Below are 22330 nucleotides of genomic sequence, written 5' to 3'. Positions count from 1 at the left end.
TTCAGCTTTAATCGCCATCCCTGAAGGACTTTCAGGACATTTGACTTAACGGATAGGAGATGAGCTGGTTCAGCTTTAATCGCCATCCCTGAAGGACTTTCAGAACACTTGACTAAACGGATAGGGGATGAGCTGGTTCAGCTTTAATCGCCATCCCTGAAGAACTGAGAGACGTTTTTTTACACTCACACACCAATCAGGGACGAACCGCTGGCCCTGCGAGCCAAGACCGCTATGACACTGGCAACGTTTCCGTTCTCTGTAGCGCGTCGCGATAATCCAAAAGGAAAATTTTTGTTGATAATATAAGAAGTTAATCTCTCATCACGTGCAAGCCACACCAGAAGTCGGGTCACCTCGCTGGTTCCTTGCCATAGCCAGCTTCTACCCATCGCTGTACTTTTCTACCGTAAAAAGGAACTAATAAATCAAGGAAATTGTACACCATTCCCCCCCGAAGATCCCGATTTTTATTCAAAATTTCTTGCAACGAACCTTGGAGTGACTGAGTTATACCTCGCCCAAGAAAACTCGTTACAATATATAAACACTTTTGCAGCTGAGTGCCTATACTAGTTCTTTCAGCGTTCGTCCTCGCCAATTCCTCCGCTTTTAGCATTAATGGATACAGAACTGCACAGCCCTTTTATTCCTGAAAACTAACTATTTGAAAACTAATGGAGTTATAGCAAGTATGATTGCAGGATCAAATTCATAACTGCATGTGATGCTGTATATTTTGAGACAACATATCAATACCCTGAAAGTAGAAACGTATTTCCCACTCTCCTCAATCGTTTTTAGCGACTTGTTTACAATCAATAATATATAAAAATACTTTAAATTCCAAACGTTCTTCAGGATTCCAACTGTGTTGCGCATTAACTTCCTTAAAGAGTCTTCTCTACTTATACTCTGGAAATAGGGAAGAGTCTCATTGTACATCAGAGTGTTTTTATGTCCTTTGGGCGAGTGGAGCCTTCCAGAATAACGTGCTAAACAAATTTACGCTGATTACTGAAGACGCATAAGCTTCTGTCTTGCTTGATAAGTTACGGTTCAATATGAGGGTTTTTGCACTTGCTTCTTTGCATAGGTTCATTCAATGCTTATTTACATTGAAAGATTTTTTCATAATAGCAACTAAAGCGTCAATTTCGAAACCTTTGTAGGCTGGGACACTTTCTAAATAAAAAATTTCATATATGGCAAAACTTTTCATATCGATTACATGGGGGTTATTATGTTTGGGTAAGTAAAAACAAATCAATCAATTAATAAACTTTAGCTGTGAATTCTGTTATTTTTCTATTTACATTGCAGTGTTAATAAGCCTACTCTTTTAATTAATTTCAAACTATAAAATTGAGAAGAGGAAATGGAATCATCCTTATTGTCTATGCAACCCAAGGAAATTGATCATATATGCCGCACATGTGGTTTCGTACGAGCGAAACCTGGCCGCTATTCCTTACATGACTCTATACCTTTGAATACGGGCCCGCCAAAAGCTTACGGGGAACTTCTAAGTAATTTATTAAAAAATAATGTACGTCTTCCCTCACTGATTGCGTATGTCATTAATTTTCTTTTAATTTTTCCGTTAGCTTGCTATGGAGACAGCAAATATTATGCCTCAACGGTTGTGTATTAAGTGTGCAAATTTATTAAAAAATGTTTTAATAGTAGACATGAAGACAGAGCCGCAGCCCTCTACAAATCTGCTAAATTCTGAATCCGTAGAAACCGGAGTAAAACTTGAAGAGTCGAATGCAAAGGTCAAAAAAGGAGGAAAAACTAAAAACACTGATGAACACTCACTAAGCGACGTGATTGTAAAATTTGAACATAACGGGGAGGCGAAAAGGTATTAGTTGAGAAATTTGTTATTTAGCAAACTCTGATTTTATGAAAATGCATCTACCGGTTGACAGCTCCCGAGTCTTAGGTAATAATATCAAGAAAAATATTGTGAATAATTCCCAACAAAGTGATGATAATCAAGAATGCCACTTAGCTATTGCTGATGGGGAAGATACTAAAGAAATTAACGGTAACAAAGGATCGATCCAGCGGCACTTAGCTGTACGTTGCGATTTGTGTGATAAAATTTATATAAATTATAAGGCTTTTGCTACCCACAAAACATATGCCCATATGACTGATGAGAAAAAGTTACGTTGTGCTGTGTGTGGATTAAAACAAGTCGAATATCTTCCTTAAAAGTTCACTTGACCACTATACACGGGCCCGAATGCGTGGAAAAGTATATTAAACCAGAAAAAGATAGCGTAAGAAATTTTGGCTGCGATTTGTGCTCATGAAAGTATTGTCGTAAAGACGATCTACAAGAACACGTTAAGAAAAACACGTTAATGGTTCGAGAGTTAAAAACAAAAACTTCTCGGAAATGTAGAAAAACGGAAAGACTTTCATTTGTGTAACTTTTGCGGGCAATCGGTTACCACGTATAGCAGTTTGCAAATACACTCTAGGAAACATACCGGTGAACGACCCTTTAAATGTGATTTATTGTTAAAAAAATTTTAATTTGGTTTTGTTTAATAAGGAAGCTCGCGCACTGTTAAATAAAGTAAAATGAGTTTTCCAAAGGAACGACTTGAATTTCTCTACAATGGGCAGCTGCTTCTGATCGAAACTAGTAAGGAGCTTTTACTTGGTACTTTAAAATATATGCACCCCACTTACTTTCGGATTGAATTAGATAATGTGTATGATATTAAAACAAACTTTAATTGCGCTAGTGCCCAGGCGTTGGCCTATAAAGATATAATTGACGTTAAATTTGTAAGTAATAAATATGATAAAAATGTTAAAGTCGATGGAATAAAAAAGGCGACTAATCGGAGTAACAGCAATAAGAAATTTGTTAACGCAGGCGGTGTCCGAACTATGGGTAATGATGACCTGAAATAGAGCATTTCAAGTATGCGAATGTAAAGTAATAAAAATTATATTTTTGCTGACGTTTGTTTAACCAAAGTGATCTCAAGCCAGACATCACCTTGATGATAATAAGGCGTTACTGTACGTAGAAAAGATACATGAATATTTTTATCCGAAGAAGCAGCATCGCGTAATGATATCCCTATAACAGGTATTTGGAAGAATCCACTTGTGTAGCTAACAGTTGCTGGAGACAACTCACCAGAAATTTGCTCATGTGATACTACAACAGCATAAACCTGTGAATGAAAACATAAAAAGCAAAGGATTAAACATATGATGAATTAGGAAATGCAAGTCGCACTACATCAGTTAACTAAAATGACTGAGGGTACTATGGAACGCGCATGGAAATAATTATCATTTTATGATCACTGTACACATTGGTTGAAACACGACGTGAATTGTTGTGGGCACGTACCTTGCTTTATGCAACTATTTGTGAATTGCGTCAATGGCGAAGTCAGTGAAATTTCGTGATAACTTGTAATGATAGAAGCTAATACTCAGCCGATGTGTAGTGGAGATAGAAAATGCGTTGGGTATTTGGGAGGATTCCCTATGAATCCTTCCCTAAGTGTAGGTAGTTTTACTGCCTTAGGGCCCTAATCTGCTCGGCTGCAGAACGCCAAATCTATCCGTCTCATATAGTGCCAAAAGAACTCGGCAAGAGACGGTCCCTAATTAAAGTTACGAGGCGGATAGAACGCCTTTATTAAAACAGCGAGTTAATACGCTTTGATTGAATTGTTTGATAGCAATTAAAATTCTTTATTTGCCAGGTGCATTACTTATACTTAAATCTATAGGTGATTTTATGCTACGTTATCAATTATTTTAATTAGGGCGCCTGGCATCGTATTGCATTTCGTAATGCAATACCCAGCCAGTTGAAGTGCGACAAAGTTCTTGTTTTACTTTTTTTTGCTACAGAATTATGCAAATTCAGCATAATTCTGTCGCACTTCAAAGTGGATGCATACGACGGTATGCGATCACACTACAAACTAATTATTTGTTGATACATTTTTCAAGACATTGTTAGGGCAATCACTATTTGCATGCTTAATATTTGAGATTGTAGGCAAAATAAGTAAAAAAGTTATGTTCGATACCTATCGCTATTCACTTTATCAATATCAATTTTATCGTACCGTGGTAAGGTCATAAATTATTAATTAGTAAATTGGTATCGGTAAATTGGTAGGGTAGGATAAAATTGGCAATATTTTCGGTTCTTATTAGTGGGCCGGTATTAAGGAATTTTCGCAATTTTAGGTGAATTACTAACAGATAAAACGAAAAGAAATCGTATAACCAAAGTTAAAAACACGATTTATTTAACTGAAGTGAAAAGTGGGAAAAAAATTTTATACCAGTTACTTCTATAAGAGTATAGCTCAAGATTTTACTGTGGACGAAATCGGTTTTTTTAAACGCCCCAAGCTTCTATGTACAATCACATAAAAGTGGCTGAGATAAAATTTATTTTCCACCTCTAGTTCGCTTAAGCAAAAACTGCTTTGTTTTAAATTTTTCAGTATTTTTTAAAACGCTTGCATGCCCTCTTACTTTAAATCCATATCAGAAGAATTTCACCTTAAGTAATTTCGAAGTAGCACATTTAGCTTCCTGCTTCTTGCTCTCGTACGTGTTAGCAGCCACCATTTCGAGTAGAGATTAAAATTTTTCCTCTCACATTGCATTGCCATCGTAAATATCGGTCGCACATCAGGAGATTTTTTTAGGATCTATGTTGCAGTGATATCTCCAAGTCGGATTCTTGCAAAATTTTGATCTAGATTTTTCCTACGTTGATTGGATATAGAGATGAAACGAGATTAGGCTTAACATGTCTACAGTGTGGATGGTAGGACAGTCGATTTTTTCGTTACTTTTTTTAATTTGTTTCTTAATATACACTTAATTTAACCTTCCCAATGTGCCGTCAATAATTAAAGGTGTGGAAGCTGTGAATTTGGTCGTTAGATCCGCTCGCTCGTTTCCAAAGAGCCTATTATGACCTAGTAGCCAAAAAATTTTAAGTTTTATGCGGCAATAGTATTCCCCACTCTATTAATGGTGTTCCAGCTGAAATTCAAGGGGTTGCGAACAGGTTTTACGAGTGGTGAACTATCTGTGATGATAACCGCTTTAAATTTAGCTTTATGAATAAGGTTTGTGGTCCCCTCTGTAGCATCTGGCACTGCATAGGTAGCGGACATGTCTTCACTCTTCGAACTGTTTGTAAAAAGAGGATGCCAACCGCTATTTTCAAAAAATTAGTTTTCTCTGCGATTAGTTCTCTGAAGACTAGATTTGGTGGACAGTCTTTTTTGTATGAAAAACACTAGTAAAATACAAAGGGAGAAAGCATGCCATTTGAATTTGTATGAAAAACATTAGTAAAATCATTTCTGTTCTCGAAATCTGTAAGGGTCACAAAACTTATTTTTATGCAAAAAAACAACAGATTCACATATTCTCGTCTGAATGAAATTGATAGCCAAGTTTATAAGCTTTTAAAGGATAATATAATAAAACCGCCCATAAATTCCAATTCATATAATGCACTTTTTCTTGTAGTATCAGAGGAAACTCATTAAAAAAAAGGTGGTGATTGATTTGAGAGAATTAAAAATAAAAGCTTCAATGAGAAATTTCCTTTAACTGGGTAAAAAAAGATTTAAAATTGCTTTCATAGTATGTTGACAACCGTGTTAAGTCGCTTAGAATCACTCCCCCTTTGGCCTGTGAGGCCAAAACGAGGGACGACTTTGATTCCTCACAGTACATTATGTATAAACGGAGCTTATATTTATTTATTTATTAATATTATTATTGTAAATGTTAAGTTTATAATGGTGTAGACCTACAGCGGAGCCAGCCATCCAAGAAAATTTGACACGGGTCTATCACGGTACCAATCCAAGTTAGCATTTCTACGTTTGCACACCCACGCAGGACGCAATAAAACTTTGCAGTGTTATCAAATTTTCCAAATTGTAGAGATTTCGGTATGTAATAGTAATTTTCGATGATGTCATGATGATACATTGACAAGAGTTTCATTTGCTTATGAATGCTCATCATTTAACACTATAATGCTACTGTATTATTTGATATAACAATGGAGCAAGCTCAGAAGTTATTACGCGAAGTTTATGAAAATCGCAAAGATTTGCAAGAAAGCCTGACATTACTAAAAGTTTGGCTCCGTCAACGGCAATTGGATAAAGGTGTTAACGGTTTCAACGCTCGCCTGTTGATTATGTTTACAGTGTATTTATTTATTTTTATGAAGTTATTTAGTTGTTAAGTGGCACGTAACGTATAGAATCAATTAGGTAAGCATAATCAAAGTGTCGACATCAAAAATTTATTAATAACTCATTAATGTCGTAGCATTTTCCAGTTGGCATGAATCCAATAGAGGTTCCACACTTTACCAATCAATCGACATTAGAATAAATGCATGCCTCTTATCCTGTTTTCATTGCTTACCAAAATTTACTCTTCAATCCCAGTCTATGCTACCTAGTGCATCTTACTTTCCGGTTCCCTATTCACTAAATCGTAAGCTTAACTACAGTCGCTTACACACCACCACATTAGGTTCATCTTGGAATTTACCAAAGCTTGCTAACTTTATGAAACTACAAACTCCACTGCTGATGTCCAATGAATTTTCTTTTACAGAACGAGTGAGACGAGTAGTATCGCGAAACTAATACTTAAAACGAGCCGCAATATCACTCGTGACCACGCCCAGCCAATGTGTTAGTGAATACATAGTAAAGTCAACCGCGATATTCTGAATTTCTATAAGTCTAAACAATGACATCCTGCCTGCACTAACGTGACCACCTCAGCATAATGTAATTCTAAATAAAGAACAAAACGGAACATCTTGACTATACTGAGAGCCCCATAGTTTTGTTTCATTATTTTTACAAATTACCTAGGGACGAACCAGCTGAAAGGATCTTTTAATAAAGTCGTAAAGAAAATTTTTAAATACAGTTTCATCCCTGTTTTTGACCAAAATAACCCGTTAATTATATATACGCCACATTGGTTTTGCGAGTTTTTGTGAGTTTTTGATATTCTGGCGTGTGATCATGAATTTGCGGACTTTAAAAAACAGCACAATACTCTTAAGTACGTCACTGAATAATTTTATTACGGTAACATAATAAAGATAAAAAAGAACATTTTTAAATAATTAAAAGAAAATTATATAAAAAATGAAAGAAAAAGTAGGCAGAGATAGGCGTGTAAAAAAATTGATTTTTTTAACATTATCTTATTGACCAACTTTATTAGATTACATTATAGTGCTAAAATATTTGAGGCATAAGAACGACGAAGCCTACCTGCTCTTCAAACAGTTTTTTAGATATCCCGGAATGTTATCATATTATGTTATAAAACATTTGGGACCACGGCAACATCAAAAAACCTTAAAAAACTTTATTGGTTTTTGGAATTCGGGCAAAAACGGTGTAAACAACAATTATATGAAAAACGATGCTAAGAAAATTAATGTAAGGGCGACTTAAATTTTTGATTGATTTATGACATAAAGAATAAAGAAAAATGGTTTTAAAAGAAGGACCAAGGAGGACTTCGCGGACATAATAAAACAAAGCAAAAGAATTTCTTAAATGTTTAGACTGAACAAATATATTTAAAATTGCGAATAAATCGTCTTTATTGTTCGCTTTTCATTTTCTATAAATTAATGTAAAATATAAATTAAAATTTTAAATGGTACAACAAGAAAAAAACCTAAATTAATAAACAATGAACATAAATTAGATAAATAATTTCAAAATTTAAAATAAATGGAAATTAAAATAAACACGATTTACCAATTCCTATATGTCTAGTAAAAAGTCAGCAAAGTTGAAGTCCAATCCCGAAAATAAGAACAACGCAGCATCGTGTGTTGTAGCATTAAGTGTTAACAGTTGATTTAATTTTTAGTTTCAAACGCAAAAAAGAAGAAGATATTAACTTGATTTTTGTGTTAATTAACAAGTAAAGCCTAAAAGAAAATTCAATCCAAGTTATTTCAAATCTGTCAGGATGGACATGATTTCTGTTAATTCCCGTATTTCTTGCGTTACTACACCTGAAGATGTAAGATGCCGTGCATGCATAAAGGCTGCAGCAAGTTATCAGCCTTTAAAACAAACTATTAACAATTTAGATACTCAGTCAAAAACATACGGTGAGCTATTGAAGGATTTGTTGCAATTAGATGTAAGTTTTAAAAAATATAATATATTGTGAAAACTTTAGTGCTAATGCTGTTATTGGACGCTTAGTATACTTCTGTTTTAGAGGACCAACTCCCTCAAAAAATTTGCAAAAAATGTGCCAGTTTGTTGAAGAAAGTCCACATATTTGTCTCAGAAGCACGTAAGCGACATGAGGAACTTTTACGATGTATAAACGATATTAAAACTGAGGATTGTTTACAAGAGATGCCTATTGATCTGCTTCAGCTAAAGGAAATTCAGATTAAAGCAGAACCTGAACATACCTTATTGGAGCTCGTGGAAGTGCATATTAAAACAGAACCAGTGTTTATAGAATCTTTACATAGTACAAATGAACGACCTGTAGCTTCGCTTAATACATTCACAAATCTTAATAACGCTAATGTAACAGAGGAAAATACCTTAAGGTAAATTTACAAAAGCGATTTAAGCCATTGCTTTCGAACACATCTTTTTTAGTAATTTCGACTTGGAAAATTTGAGCAATGACGCTACTGACGTCTCCTCGGCTGCTGACGATGATGTGGCAGAAGTCTTTAGTTTACCTCAAAAATCATTGGCCGTGCGTTGTGATGTTTGTGATAAAGTATACGACAATGCGGTCGCTTTGAAGAAACATAAAACATACACTCATATGCCAGACGAACAAAAGATACCTTGCGCGTTATGTAACTTTAAAACTAGCCGTACGTCAGCAATTAAAGTACATTTAAGAACTATTCATGGTCCAGAGACCGTAGATAAATACTTTAAACCTCGCAGAGTCTTTAAAGGAAGCTTTTGCTGTACTTCATGTCCTAAACGATATAGTCGCAAGGATGATCTGCAAAGGCATATCAAAAAAGTACACGTTAATGGTGAGAATTTAGTAAAGAAACCAAAATCGAGCCAGAAATCCAAAAAAAGATCAAATCAAACATATTTATGCACTTTTTGTGGTCAATCGTTTGCTGAAAAGGGCAATTTGAGTATACATGTTCGCACTCATACGGGCGATAGGCCTTTTAAATGCGAGTTTTGCGAGAAAGCTTTTCGAAGTTCAGAAACTTTAAAATATCATCTGGTAACACATAGCGATGAAAAACCACATACTTGTTCCGAATGTGGCAAATCATTTAAACGTAAAGACAAGTTACGCACGCACATGCGCGTTCATTCTGAGTTACGACCTTATAAGTGTAGCGAATGTGAAAAATCATTTAAATATTCGTGCGTGCTTAAAACTCATATGCACATTCACACGGGACAAACTCCATTTGCTTGTAAAACTTGTGGAGAAAGCTTCTCATTAAGAACATCTCTAAATGTACATTGCGTGACAAATGGCCACGAGCAATAAGGAACTTTCGGATTTCAAATAATGCATTAAAGATCTACATGTCTGTTTGCTAGAAAGGGCAAGCAGAGTGCAAATTTTTTTACTAAGTTAAATGTAAGATACATTTTTTAAAGTGTATTCTATCAGATATGAAGTAAATATATATATATATATACATAAAAAGGACTCTTTCAAAATAGAAACCAAGACTTGTAGTTTTAAGGAAACACATTATTTGGATAGTGATCTGTATTAACGACATGTACGTGTGACAAGTGCGCCAAGTTATTTATTATTCTGAAATTAGAAACCTCTTGGCTGGAGCCAATGCTGTGGAGTTTCCTTTCATAAGCAAGTGAATAGGTAGAATTTACTTTAAGCTAAATTTGAATAAGACGAGTAGTCGATGTTTAATTTGTGATCTTTAGTTAAAAAATTCCTCGCGATAAGCAAGCAACAAACACCAAAAAAAGACAATATGCTGCATTAGAATGCCACGATCATTAAATTATCCATCTGGGTGGATTGAAAGAAATCGTCCTTAATCCTTGTTAGAAAACTTACAGTTGCAATAATTGTCATAGAAATTTGCACACTGATAAAAGTATACTTGGTTGACAGCCATAGATCAGGTTTGAAACTGAAATAAGACAAGCAAACAATCGCAACTTGCAATATCAAGCTAGTGGTGACGACTCTAACTCTAAAATAGACCAAAAACTTGAACTTACATTTAGAATATAGTGAAGCAAGTCGTAAAACAAACACTTTCTTTTGCTACATAAGAAAGCAGTGCAAAAATCCCTCGAACGAGACAACTCGATACGTCCATATTTATCATAATATTTTTAATTGGGGCGGAGTTGGCTCACCTTTTTAAAAAATGAAAATAGGAGAAAAAATTATAAATTGTAGTCTTAAAAAGTTGTTTTATATAAAAAAAAACATTAATACTCTTCCTACAATAATCAGCTTATAGCTCTATCTAGCTCAAAAAATGAAATAAATCAATCGACGGTTTTCAATACTACTTGAACATAAAGCGAAAGTAACGTAAAATATCGTTACGAGAAGCAGAAACGACGTACAAGTAAAGGATATAAAGACTGCTTAATCTTGCTAATGACGGAAATCTCGAAATATTTGTGAAGAGCAAAGAATTATTTTCTATGCTTTCATCTACTGGTGCCAAAAAGGCATATTATCAACGAAAAAATTGGTGGGAATGATCAAAGATTAAGAGTTCTAAAATTTCTTTGCCAATTTGCTACTATGAATCAACATTCACAATGAAATATTAAAAATTAGATCCTTTTGTAGTTCGCAGGAACGGTTATATGATAAGGAGCTCTAAAACTTCCTTTAGCCGAACCAAATTTTTCATACAAATACAGAACGACGAAATACTTTTACATCCACCCATTCTCGATATCAGGAATAAAAATAACAGCCGTGTGTGAATGATCACTAATCGTAAGAGAAAACCATATGTCACAGGTCTTGCAACTTCGCATCAAACCTGATAGTCCGTCTCAATACTCAAAATTAAACTCTTCAATATCTTCAATATCGTTATAAAATGAGATTACTAAGTCACGAAACTCATAAAGCAGAAAATGGGCGTGTAATTTTTATCTACTTTCACTAACACTTCTGTGATAGAGCATCTTCTTTGCGATATAAAGTACGTCCTTAAGATTTTAACTTGTACATCATGTAGTTTCGGACGTGATTTATTTATTAATTCTACTTATACATGGAACTCAACTAAAACAAATTGACAGTCGAGTTCAGTTTACTCTTAAAGTAATAAAGTACGTGATGTTTAATATCTTACATTTTTTGCAACCTAATTTCATTCCATTTTGTTTGCTGAATACTCTGTGCTGCATCTCTCTGTTAGAGGAATATACCTTTATAATTAAGTATTATACAAAAGATCTGCTGTAAATCCACCGTCAGCATAACCGCATGCCATTACGCCTATGATATAGTCAGGCTTCATATTCAAAGATCGCAAAAGGTTCACAATGGCAATTTGTACGGCTTCAATACCCACGAAACAATACAAAATATTTTCAAAAATTGTTGCTTCTGATGAAGCGGGGATTTTTGCCAATGTGAGTCCCTTTGATGCCAATGCCTTATGACAGCGTTCAAAAGGTTTTCGAAACTGAGATATAACCATTAAAGATGATCCCATTTAGAATAAAGAGATCCCATCCCACTGAATACCCTTACGATGGGTCTTTTAATTCCAGAGTAATGATGAACACATCTAACAAGGGATTTGGCGAATGTGTTTCCATTTTTAGCGAAAACTCGATAGCCTCGAAACACCAATCTTGTCACATCTTCGTTTTGTATGTTGTGTAGTAGACCAATAAATTCCGCGTCCAGAGGTTTCTTTTCAATTGAATCTAAAATTACATTGACTGATTCTTCAGCCCATGCAGCCCAGGTAATTAAACGGGGAATGTCGTCATCAGGCACTCCATAGTTAGATTTGGTTTTATCAAAAGTCTTTCACAACACATAAGCATTGGCGCCTCCGAAGTCAAATGAACTGACTCTAATATACGGTTTTTCTAAATTCATTACATCCTTGACAACTATTAGACGCTCTTCATCTAAAGCAGAAATTTCTGATTTTAGCTCCTTCAAGGTGGAATTATTAGGTGGAATTTTTTCTGTTTCAAAAATAAAGCAAATTTAAACAGCGAACATATACCCAAAGCCGGTTCAGCAATGCCTGACTTAATAGAATCTACCAACAAGGGTGTGGAACGTTGTCAACGGCTTTGCATTCTTCTGGATCACCGACTACCGTGCCAATACTGGGAGCCTCCAAGTAACTTAAATCGTCTGCACACATATCAATTTCATCATAAATTTCCCTCAGCAATTTCTCCTGCAATTTTGCGGAAGGATAAGTGATTTGGTTTTCAATTGGTTTTCGACTAAACTACACTGTCATACACGCGTTTAGCATCACGTTTTCCTTGCAAGAATAAGCAGTTAATAGCTTTAGATCGATGCAGTCTTATCAAAAGGTTTTCCATAACCATCATTAGCCAACACACCAAATCTTCCACAGGTAATTGGAAATGGTAATTCTGAATACGCTTTCTGCGATTATGAAGATTTACCGAACAAATTGCAATGTGACAACAGAAAGTAAACATAAGTTGGCGCCCGCAATGATCTTTGCATCCATTTCACCGTTGAAAGCATTATCTAAAGCGTACATTGAACTAGAACAAGCTGTATCTAATAAATATGAGGGCCCTTGCAAACCCAAACTATATGAAATACGGTTTGCCAACAATGCACGACTAGCCAGTCATACTCAAAAGATGCGCATGTTTTTATTAAAATGTATAACCTACAATAACGAATGCTTCATCTGTACGTATATAAAATAAAAAAAAAATATTTTTCGAACGCAAGCAGAACTCATTATTATGAGTTATCCGTTGCAGCTTTTTAAGCTTTTAGACAGAAAGTTATTTCTTAAAAAAAAAGGTTCAATAAAATTCATCCATTTTCATCCGTTTGGATTGAGATTCGGTCACTTGTTTGCAGTCAGTACGCAGACTGACATTCCGTCCGCCTCCAATGTGTTCTAAAAACTCAATTACTATGTGACTGACTTTGTATATTCGCAAGAAGCCGATTAAGTGCTCATGCGGTATTAAGTTAGATGCTTTCTTCTAGTCAACGTACTCAAATTCCTGTGCTTATGTATAGCTTGAACGACTACGTTTACGTTACTTATAATTTGCTCCTTGCATCCTTGCGTTTCTTTTCTACATCCTTTCTGTTCACTTATTAGATCGTTTCCCATGCAGTGAGCATATGAACTATTTGCGACTAGTTTTGTGAGCAATTTATATAATACCGACAAACACGTAATCAGCCGACAGGTCCTCGGATCTTTTTATTTTGGAAATAAAATGCAAATAATTCTTTTGTAGTACATGTCCCAGCTAGACATAGCATTTGACAAGTTCGTGTATCGCTACAAATTTCTTCACATTATATATTTCGTCAAGACCGGTTGCTTTCACATTTTGGATATTGCTCACAGCTACTTTGATTCGCCTTTTTGTTCTTCTAATAAACGCCAGTTTTTGTAAAAATTGAGTGTCTTTTTGTTCCTCTTTGATCCATATTGATCGTTTGTTGTAGCTTTCTCGGGCGGTCCACACTTTCTCCCAATACTGCTTCATGTTAGCTATAACAAGATGGCTATCATGGGGGACGTTATCTAATTTCTGGTAGAAGGCTTTTTCATTTCCACTAAATTCATTATTTTGTTGTTTTCTCTTCATGCTTTTCTTATATCCCCTCAGTCTTTTTGCCAACGTCATAATTTTTTGCTGTTTTTTTTTTTTCTGTAGCAGCACTTCACCTTCTGTAATTTAATCGCCTATGTTCGCCTTAAGTATTTTTAAGAAGATTTTTCTTTGACTTTCTTTTTTGGCTGTGAGTCTTCCTAGTTTGACGTGTAACTGATTTACTTTACATTGTAGCCGTTTTCCCCAGGTTTGTACCTATGGTTTCTTTCCCGCTAGTCTCTTCTATGTATCTTGAAAACAAACAGGTGCATTGTCGTGATTGCAGCAGCGTACACCAAAGTATTATTATTATTATTATTACAATTTTAGACTAACGAAATAAATTCTTAGACTAAAAAAAAGACATTGAGCACTAGCAGCACAGCCTATCGGCTCCAATATAAATAAATGTACATTAGATAATGAGCTTAGTAGTATTAATAAAGTAATATATATATTCAGTTCTGAAGCTGATTTTAGAATGTCCAAAGGGTTAGTCGCTCCAAATGCAATACTTCTAGCCAAGGAAAACTTAAGGCAGTCGCAGAGAATGTGCTTTATAGTTAGAGTTTGTCCACAACTGCAGATTGGGGAGGAAAACTTCTTCAAGATGATGTCATGGAAAAGTTGGATCTTCAAAGATACATTGGGAGAAAAGTTAAAGAGAAAATTGCTGAAGAAAATCTACAATACCATCATCAACACTTCTCTTCCATTAACCCTCAATTAATTCCACATCTATATCCAACAAACGTTAAGAAAACCAAAATCCAAACATTTTCGAGAATCCGCCTTGGTCAGACTATCACAACTCACCAATGGATCTTGAAGAAGTCTTCCTCCCCAATCTGCAGTTGTGGACAAACTCTTACTATAAAGCACATTCTCTGCGACTGCCTCAACTTTTCCTTGGCTAGAAGTATTGCATTTGGAACGATTAACCCTTTGAACATTCTACAATCAGCTTCAGAACAGAATATCAATTCTATACATTACTTTATTAATACTACTAAACTCCTTATCTAATGTACATTTTATTATTCTTTTTTATAATTAGAGTCGATAGCCTGTGTTGCTAGTGCTCAAATGTCTTTTTTTTAGTCTAAGAATTCATTTCATTAGTCTAAAATTAAAATAATAATAATAATAATATCTGATTTCACCTTTTAGTTATAATTTTTTATTTAAAAGCCGAAATTTATAAGAAAAATAATTGGTATCAAACGGAAAATATAAATATATATACATACAGATCTATGCGTAGATGTATATGTATTCATGTGTTGCCAGCGTAAGGACTATACCAATCCCTGCTAAAGACACTTAAGAGCTGTTCTCTTATACCTGCGGCGGACGTACTATTGTTAACTGCTTGCAGGTACAAGCCAATACCCGCCGTATCTGTAAAGTAGTCTCCAGACCAATTTGATGTTCCAATATATGCCGCATTGTCAGTAACCATGTACTTATTGTGATTAACTCGGCTGTGTGGTATTTTCAATTGATCTTGGTTTATAGGTACAATAAATCGGCGTACCTGTATATCGACGCCTTTCAGGGATTTGGTTAGATCAGTTAAAGATTTCAGAAAATAGTTTTCAGATTTACTTGAATAACGCCACCAAGAAATAAGTAATTTTATTTTTACTTTATTTTCAATAGCCACTTTTCTCAAAGCATCATCGATAAAAGGCCAATATCTCATGTTTTCGGTATACATTATAAGCGGATAGTAGTCCATCACTGCGACATACACAAAAGATTTTGCATCATTTATGGTTTTCAATATGCATTCCAAATCATCCACCCGACCGGCCGATGTCAACGGCGGTGGAGAGCTCGAAACCACTGCGTGCAAATTATTTCCACTACTATTCACAATTATAGGGTTAGCAAAATTGAAATTCGTGGAATATTCCTTCGGCCATTTCTTAGGAATATTGGCTGTTTGATTACCAAGATACCAATATTCATTAAAGATTTTCATAAAGTCTTCAGATAATGTTTTGCAATTTATACCAAGGACGCCTAACTCTTTAACTTGGGTCAAAGATCTCCAATCCATATTCGCACTTCCCAGATAAAAATGCTTATTATCTACAACCCATAATTTTGTATGTAAGACTCCTCCGTCTAACAAACGAGTAAAGTTGACGGAACGCACTTCAGCTGCTCCTATTTGTTGCAATATTTCAGTATCTGAATTGTTTGAAATGGCTGTCGGCTCGCTTTGTGCGATACGAATTGTAATGTCACGATTCGCTCCTTTTGCTTTAATAGCTTCATATATATTTTCCCCTAATATAGCTGAAGGATGGTCAACGACGTCCGATCCTAACATTGTCCAATAAAAAGAACCGATATTTAACGACTCTTCGGTGAAATTTATTAGGATTTTCCAGGCATTATACGTTGATAAAAACTTTGGACTATTTTCACTGTAATTTAGGCCGTCAGGAATGCTTTCCACCAATTGAAGACTACATTGCCCGTTAAAGGCGTATTCATTCTTAACAACACCATTACGAAATATACTATAGATAACTAATCCGCTTGTAATGAAGATTATAAAACAGCAGGCTCGATGCCACCATGTAGAAGATCTGACCGATGTCGTTGTTAAATATTCAAGAGGGATTTGGAAGTACGCCCGCTCGGTATGCTGTACTTTAGGATATTTCATCTTCATATTTGATATTGTAAACACACATCGAAAAAAGGAAGGCGTACACTTTATTGATTTCAACAAAAAATTGTTGGCATTAGTTTAGTCCTTCAGCCATTGCAGCATCTACATATGAAATATTCCAAATTGAATCCCTTGCTGGTGCGTATATAATTCGACACTTAATTATCTAATTTCGATTTAGACAGCTATTGTCACATAGGAAAGGAATGCTTAGCATAGTTTTCTTCTTTTTACTGTAGTTTTGTAATGCATTTTCATTTTGTAATACCAAATGTCAGCAGCTCAGTAATTTTTTACGTTCAAAAGAATAAAAAGAAGAAGACAATAATTTGTTTTGTGTGCTAAAAATTAGGGATTATTGCAATGGACACTATGTCTACAGGTTCCGTCAGCCCAAGCAAAATTAAAACTAAGGATACAAGATGCCGCACATGTATAAAAACTGCATCAAGTTATCTGTCCTTGCAACAAGAAATTAACGAAGTTGATAATCATTCAAAAACTTACGGCGAGCTATTGAAGGATATATTACAATTGGATGTAAGTTTTAACATACACAATGTTTTGTGAAAACATTAGACCTAATCCTGTTATTGAATGCTTAGTGTACTTCTGTTTTAGAAGATCAACTGCCGCAAAAAATATGCAAAAAATGCGCCAGTTTGCTAAAGAGAATTCATAAGTTTGTAATACTAGCACGTAAGCGACATGAAGAATTTATTTTATGCAGTCTTACAACTCAAAACTGCTTGAAAGAAATTCCCATTGATTTGCCTTTACTTAATGATGTACAAATTAAGGCAGATCCTGATGAAAACGAAACACCACAACAACATTTGCTAGAACTAGTGGAAGTGCAAATTAAAACAGAACCAGAAGTAACGGAAATTTTATGGAGTGAGACCGAAAAAGCTGATCGTTCCTTTACGACTAACGTAAAACTTAATAGAGCCAAGACAATGGACAAAAATACGTTAAGGTAAATAATTGCAACTGATTAAAAACATAACCTGCAATCATGAGGTTTTTATTAGTAATTGCCGTGTGGAAAATATAAGCAGTGATGCTACCGACGTCTCGTCGGCCGTTGAAGATGATGTAGCAGAAGAATTCAATTTGCCGCTTAAAGCATTGGCCGTGCGTTGCGATGTTTGCGATAAAGTGTACGAGAATGCAGCAGCTTTGAAAAAACATAAAACATACACTCATATGCCAGACGAACAAAAGATACCTTGTGCATTATGCAATTTTAAAACTAGCCGCACGTCAGCAATTAAGGTTCATTTAAGAAACATGCATGGTCCGGAAACTGTAGATAAATATTTTAAGCCTATCACTGTTTTTAAAGGCAGTTTCTGTTGTACCTTATGTCCTAAGCGATACAGTCGCAAAGGCGATTTGCAAAGACACGTTAAGCAAGTACACATTAATGGTGAGAACATCATTAAAAACCCAAAGTCAGCCCGTAAAACTAAAAAGGGATTAGTTCGGACCTATTTATGCACGTTTTGCGGTCAGTCATTTGGCAGAAAGAGCACGTTAAGCACACATGTCCGTATACATACTGATGATAGACCATACAAATGTGAATTCTGTGAAAAAACTTTCAAAAGTTTAGTAAATTTAAAATATCATTTGGTAACGCATAGCGACGAAAAACCACATACTTGTTCCGAATGTGGTAAATCATTTAATCGTAAAGATAAATTGCGCAGGCACATGCGAGTTCATTCTGATTTACGACGTTATAAGTGTAGCGAATGTGAAAAATCATTTAAATATTCCTGCGTGTTGAAAACTCACATGCAAATACATTTAGGACGGGATTCATTCGCTAGCAAATTTGGCGATGACAAGCTTTCATTAGCAAAATCTCTAAGTACGCAGAGTGTGCCAAATGAAAACGACTAATGAAGGAAATTCAAATTTGAAAATATGAGGGGTTGTTATTTCACTCTGACCTACAATTGATTATTATGATAAGTCATTTTTTAAATATATTCTCCAAGTAAATAAATGCTCAACAATAACATTCTGAAGTAATATATTTGTATCGCTTGCACAATAATATATCTAAAAATTTTCGGAAGTTGCATAATATTTCATCATAGACTTCGTATGCTTGAATTGCAAGCCTTCTGTTGCAGCTAATGCTTCGTCGATGAAACTTTGCGAATTATGTATAGTAGTTCCTCCCAGGATGACACGATAGCCGTTATTGTTCAGCTGATGAACTGCCAAAGCTTCCTCATAAGTAGTTCCCCCTATAATAAAAACTACAACTTCTTGAGGTGGTCGCCGAAATGGCACTAATTCTGAATTAATGGCCGGATATAATGGATCTAATTCACGGCCTTTAAAAATATCTTCTAAAGTTTCCTTCAGTAGTGGCGTATGCTGAGTAAAAACATTTTCTACGCCCTTCAATCCCTTAATTAGATTCCGTGTCAATTTTACAGCATCTGTTATGCGTACCAAACTAAATACCTCTCCTTGCCGTACATGAGTACCAGCGTATTCAATCAAACTAGGTATTATGTGAGCTTGGTCGCTTCGCATTTTGATTATTTGCAATAGGCCCGAAGTGTCGCAATTCGCGTGACGTTCATATCGCAAAGCATACAGAACTACTAATTTTACGGCATCATTAATAGCTATTCTTTCATCTGCAATAATTTTCTTAATACGTTGCAGCTGAGCGGAGTGCTCGGCCTTACAAGCTATTTCTTGTTCCAATTCAGAAACTTCAAACAGATTACGTTTGCTGGTTAAATTAGACAACTCACCCATTATGCATAAATGTTTCTGAACAGTGCCTGACATTTTCTTGAACTGCGGATATGATTCAATAAAATTTTTCATATCAGCTATACTTTCGACCTTCTTGTGATCCTTGGCCTTACGCTGAAACTCCTCCATTAAACTTTTAATGGTTGAGCCTATCTCACCGAAGTTTGCATACATATTCTTACTATAGAATTCATCTTGCTCACCGGATAAAACCAATTCTTTAAAATCATTAGGTACGCCTTGAATATTAGACAAATCTAGTCTGTTATTTCGTATTGTTAGTAGCTCATGAACCATAGCTTGATAAGTCCACTGATGTAGTAAAGGCGTGACCGGATCATCACGACGGTCGAGTAATAAGAGCAGAGGTGGAGCTGCTCCATTTTCTTGTTGTCGAAATTCAAAAAGTGTGGAGTCTTTAGTGATTTGCTCAAATATTTGTTTGGCCAAATTTTGCGCTACCGACGATCCAGCTCGATAGCGTATTACAGGATTTAATCTCAACGTTAGCAATACACCAATAATACCTTGTACAGAACGAGTTAAAGCTTCTGGAAGCCAATTTAAACGCTGCATGGATTTTGGTATATTTAAAGAAAATAAATTGGGATTCACACTTAAATAATCAGCATAAAACTCCTTCACCTCCCTTACAGATTCGCTCTCATCACATTCAGCCAGAAATTTGATATCAGTACGTGGTATGATATTACTAAAATCTATTATATACATATGTAAATAATAAATATATGTTTTAATGTAATATTTAATTTATTAATTATATATGTAATGGAACTTACATATATAATATGAACCATATTTGGGACTACGTAATTCGTTTGCTAGAAGTTGAATGTTTTGTTTGGTTGGTCTAATAAAAACTATACATTTGAGATATTTCATGCGCTCATTAGAACGCCCAGAATCCAGGCGTTCAAATAAATACACCTCGCGTTGCAGCATATCCGACTGACTAAAAGCCATTGATATAATGCTAGTCTACAGAAATGGAAAATTTTTAAATTTTTTAATGAAAGCAGAATTGAACAGACTTACAGTCTCTCGATCCAGTAACATGTTTTTCATGCCTGGTCCTGACTCACTACACATTTTTTCAATGTACAGTCTAATACCGTTTATTAAATTCATGGTTACTTTTTGGAGTAGCCTCTGTACAATTAAATTAACTTTTTTTATAAAAATGCACTTTATTTCTTGCACCGTAGACATAAAGCTGCCATATCAGAATTTTGTAAAAATTTGTTACTTTATTGAGTGTGCAATAAAAGTAGACGAAATCGAATAAAGTGAAGAAAAAATTGCTTGAAAAACTATGAATTAAAAACAAACAGATAATAAATATTAACATTAAAAAAATTATATTATCGAAATTCAGCGAATCAATTAGTCGAGTTATATTTCTGCGTTCAATCTTTTCGGTGTTATCAACTTATTAGATTTTCGCTAACGTCATATAAAAGTATGCATATCTAGTTCACTTATTCGGTTAATATGACATAAATACTAGTATGTCGTAGCGGACGTTGAACACGCAAACAATAATAAAAAATTAATTTAATTAAAATTAGGAAATTTAAAGAAAAAATGTAGCAAAGTATTATAACCCTAAAGCAATCTCTATAATTATTAAGTTTGAGAAAAAGGACTTCGCATTCACCCGAATTTCTCTCAATTAGCACGGCGAATTATGTCATTGATTCGTTAAAGTTGAGACGAAAAACAAAAAGCAACTGATCTGAGCTTTATTTAAAACAAATATATATGTATAAAGAAATGTACAAACAATATATATACAGATTGAAGATCAATTACCGCAAAGACTGGAAAATATGCACTAGCTTACTAAAGAATCTTTATCACGGACACGGCGTGATCGATTCAGCATTGCCTATTTGATGTTGCAACTCATAACCATTTAAATAGCTAGAAATATGCCGCCACTAAAAGCAACACAAACACTTTACAGTAAGCCAAGCTTTGTTGGGCAACAGTATTGCAAGAGTAATCTAAATTAAGCCATAGTAACTACACAAACCCATGGGAGCAAAACCCAATTAGTGAATGCGATGGGGTTAATGATACGGAGAGCAAAACGAAAATGTTGATCTAATCTTAATATACATTTTAAAGGGGATGAGATGTAGCACTCTGTCACACTGGCATTCACCTTTCAACATGTCACACCTATATAAAGTGCTCTCGTAGTGTTAGTTATTTATCAAATCATGTTGACGAACATATATATACGTGCATAGTACACGCTATGCCACTCTAAGACTATTTTTCGCCTATTTAATTTTTAAGCTTTTCTCTCCTTCTCTCTTTCTCTCTGTGTATTTTTTCGTTTAAAAAAGTCATATTCCGTACTTACCATTAATTCCCAAGTAATTGCATCAAGGAATTCTTCTGGTATTTGTAATGTTGATTCTTTATTCAATTCGGGTACACAACGTGACGGAGATCGTTGACCCACTTCTTCGGCGATTCTCTGACGTTCTAAAGGATCGTAAGGGTTGGTTATTTCATTCCAAATGCTTTTCACCAATTCACGATCAACCGTATCTAAAGAACGAGCTGGTAAGCCCCATATTTGAATTTTACGCAAGACTGGTGCGCATTTCTGATTAGCACGTATAATCAATTTAATGCTATTAGTATTAGATAACATGCGATGAGCAGTCTTAAAAAAGAAAACTGTCTCACTAGGTTGTTGTTCGGTGCGGCCACTGGGATAGTGGGGATAGCTCGTACTTGCGGGATTCAAATTGTGCGTGCACTTAAGGCTGAAGACTATGCAAATTTTCTGGACGAGCGAAGTGCTGTTGTAGTTGCTCAGAAAAAAGAGCTACAAGAAAAATGTAAAGCCAAAATGTTACGTACTGCTTAAGATTAAAATTTAAAAATGTAAATTTATTAC

General features: G+C 35.0%; 3 protein-coding genes and 1 pseudogene across 3 annotated transcripts; 1 reads left to right on the top strand and 3 right to left on the bottom strand.

The window, feature by feature from the left end:
- The window catches only part of LOC119639007, a 24398-nt pseudogene extending 19763 nt beyond the window's left edge, over window positions 1-4635 (bottom strand).
- A 3361-nt stretch (window positions 4636-7996) lies between these two features.
- On the top strand, window positions 7997-18618 carry LOC119639006 (zinc finger protein 616-like). The gene is made up of 7 exons (XM_038036184.1): window positions 7997-8235; window positions 8301-8662; window positions 8715-9587; window positions 12294-12424; window positions 16955-17142; window positions 17208-17581; window positions 17637-18618. The coding sequence occupies exons 1-7, from the start codon at window positions 8059-8061 to the stop codon at window positions 18511-18513; spliced, it is 2982 nt and encodes a 993-aa protein (XP_037892112.1). The 5' UTR covers window positions 7997-8058; the 3' UTR covers window positions 18514-18618.
- Window positions 15142-16810, bottom strand: LOC119639070 (5'-3' exonuclease PLD3-like). The gene has a single exon (XM_038036256.1). The coding sequence runs from the start codon at window positions 16600-16602 to the stop codon at window positions 15190-15192; it is 1413 nt and encodes a 470-aa protein (XP_037892184.1). The 5' UTR covers window positions 16603-16810; the 3' UTR covers window positions 15142-15189.
- An 11-nt stretch (window positions 18619-18629) lies between the features above and the next one.
- On the bottom strand, window positions 18630-20851 carry LOC119639066 (vacuolar protein sorting-associated protein 45). The gene is made up of 3 exons (XM_038036250.1): window positions 20449-20851; window positions 20193-20391; window positions 18630-20111 (listed from the first exon to the last, which is right to left on the bottom strand). The coding sequence occupies exons 1-3, from the start codon at window positions 20620-20622 to the stop codon at window positions 18676-18678; spliced, it is 1809 nt and encodes a 602-aa protein (XP_037892178.1). The 5' UTR covers window positions 20623-20851; the 3' UTR covers window positions 18630-18675.
- Between the last annotated feature and the right edge of the window lie 1479 nt (window positions 20852-22330).

The sequence above is a fragment of the Glossina fuscipes genome, unplaced genomic scaffold (genome assembly GCF_014805625.2).
Source record: "Glossina fuscipes isolate IAEA_lab_2018 unplaced genomic scaffold, Yale_Gfus_2 111, whole genome shotgun sequence".
NCBI lineage: Eukaryota > Metazoa > Arthropoda > Insecta > Diptera > Glossinidae > Glossina > Glossina fuscipes.
The sequence above is the reverse complement of the archived record's forward strand: the minus strand, read 5'-3'. Positions and strand labels throughout refer to the sequence as shown.

What these genes read in the sequence shown, in the direction of transcription:
- LOC119639066 (XM_038036250.1), bottom strand. Translation starts at nt 20,622, where the DNA reads ATGTCTACGGTGCAAGAAATAAAGTGCATTTTTATAAAAAAAGTTAAT. An exon ending in TGTTACTGGATCGAGAGACT is followed by an intron (nt 20,392 to 20,448) that starts GTAAGTCTGTTC and finishes CCATTTCTGTAG; the next exon opens with ACTAGCATTATATCAATGGC. An exon ending in ATATGGTTCATATTATATAT is followed by an intron (nt 20,112 to 20,192) that starts GTAAGTTCCATT and finishes TGTATATAATAG; the next exon opens with ATTTTAGTAATATCATACCA.
- LOC119639006 (XM_038036184.1), top strand. Translation starts at nt 8,059, where the DNA reads ATGGACATGATTTCTGTTAATTCCCGTATTTCTTGCGTTACTACACCT. An exon ending in AGGATATATTACAATTGGAT is followed by an intron (nt 17,143 to 17,207) that starts GTAAGTTTTAAC and finishes TTGAATGCTTAG; the next exon opens with TGTACTTCTGTTTTAGAAGA. An exon ending in ATGGACAAAAATACGTTAAG is followed by an intron (nt 17,582 to 17,636) that starts GTAAATAATTGC and finishes GGTTTTTATTAG; the next exon opens with TAATTGCCGTGTGGAAAATA.
- LOC119639070 (XM_038036256.1), bottom strand. Translation starts at nt 16,602, where the DNA reads ATGAAGATGAAATATCCTAAAGTACAGCATACCGAGCGGGCGTACTTC.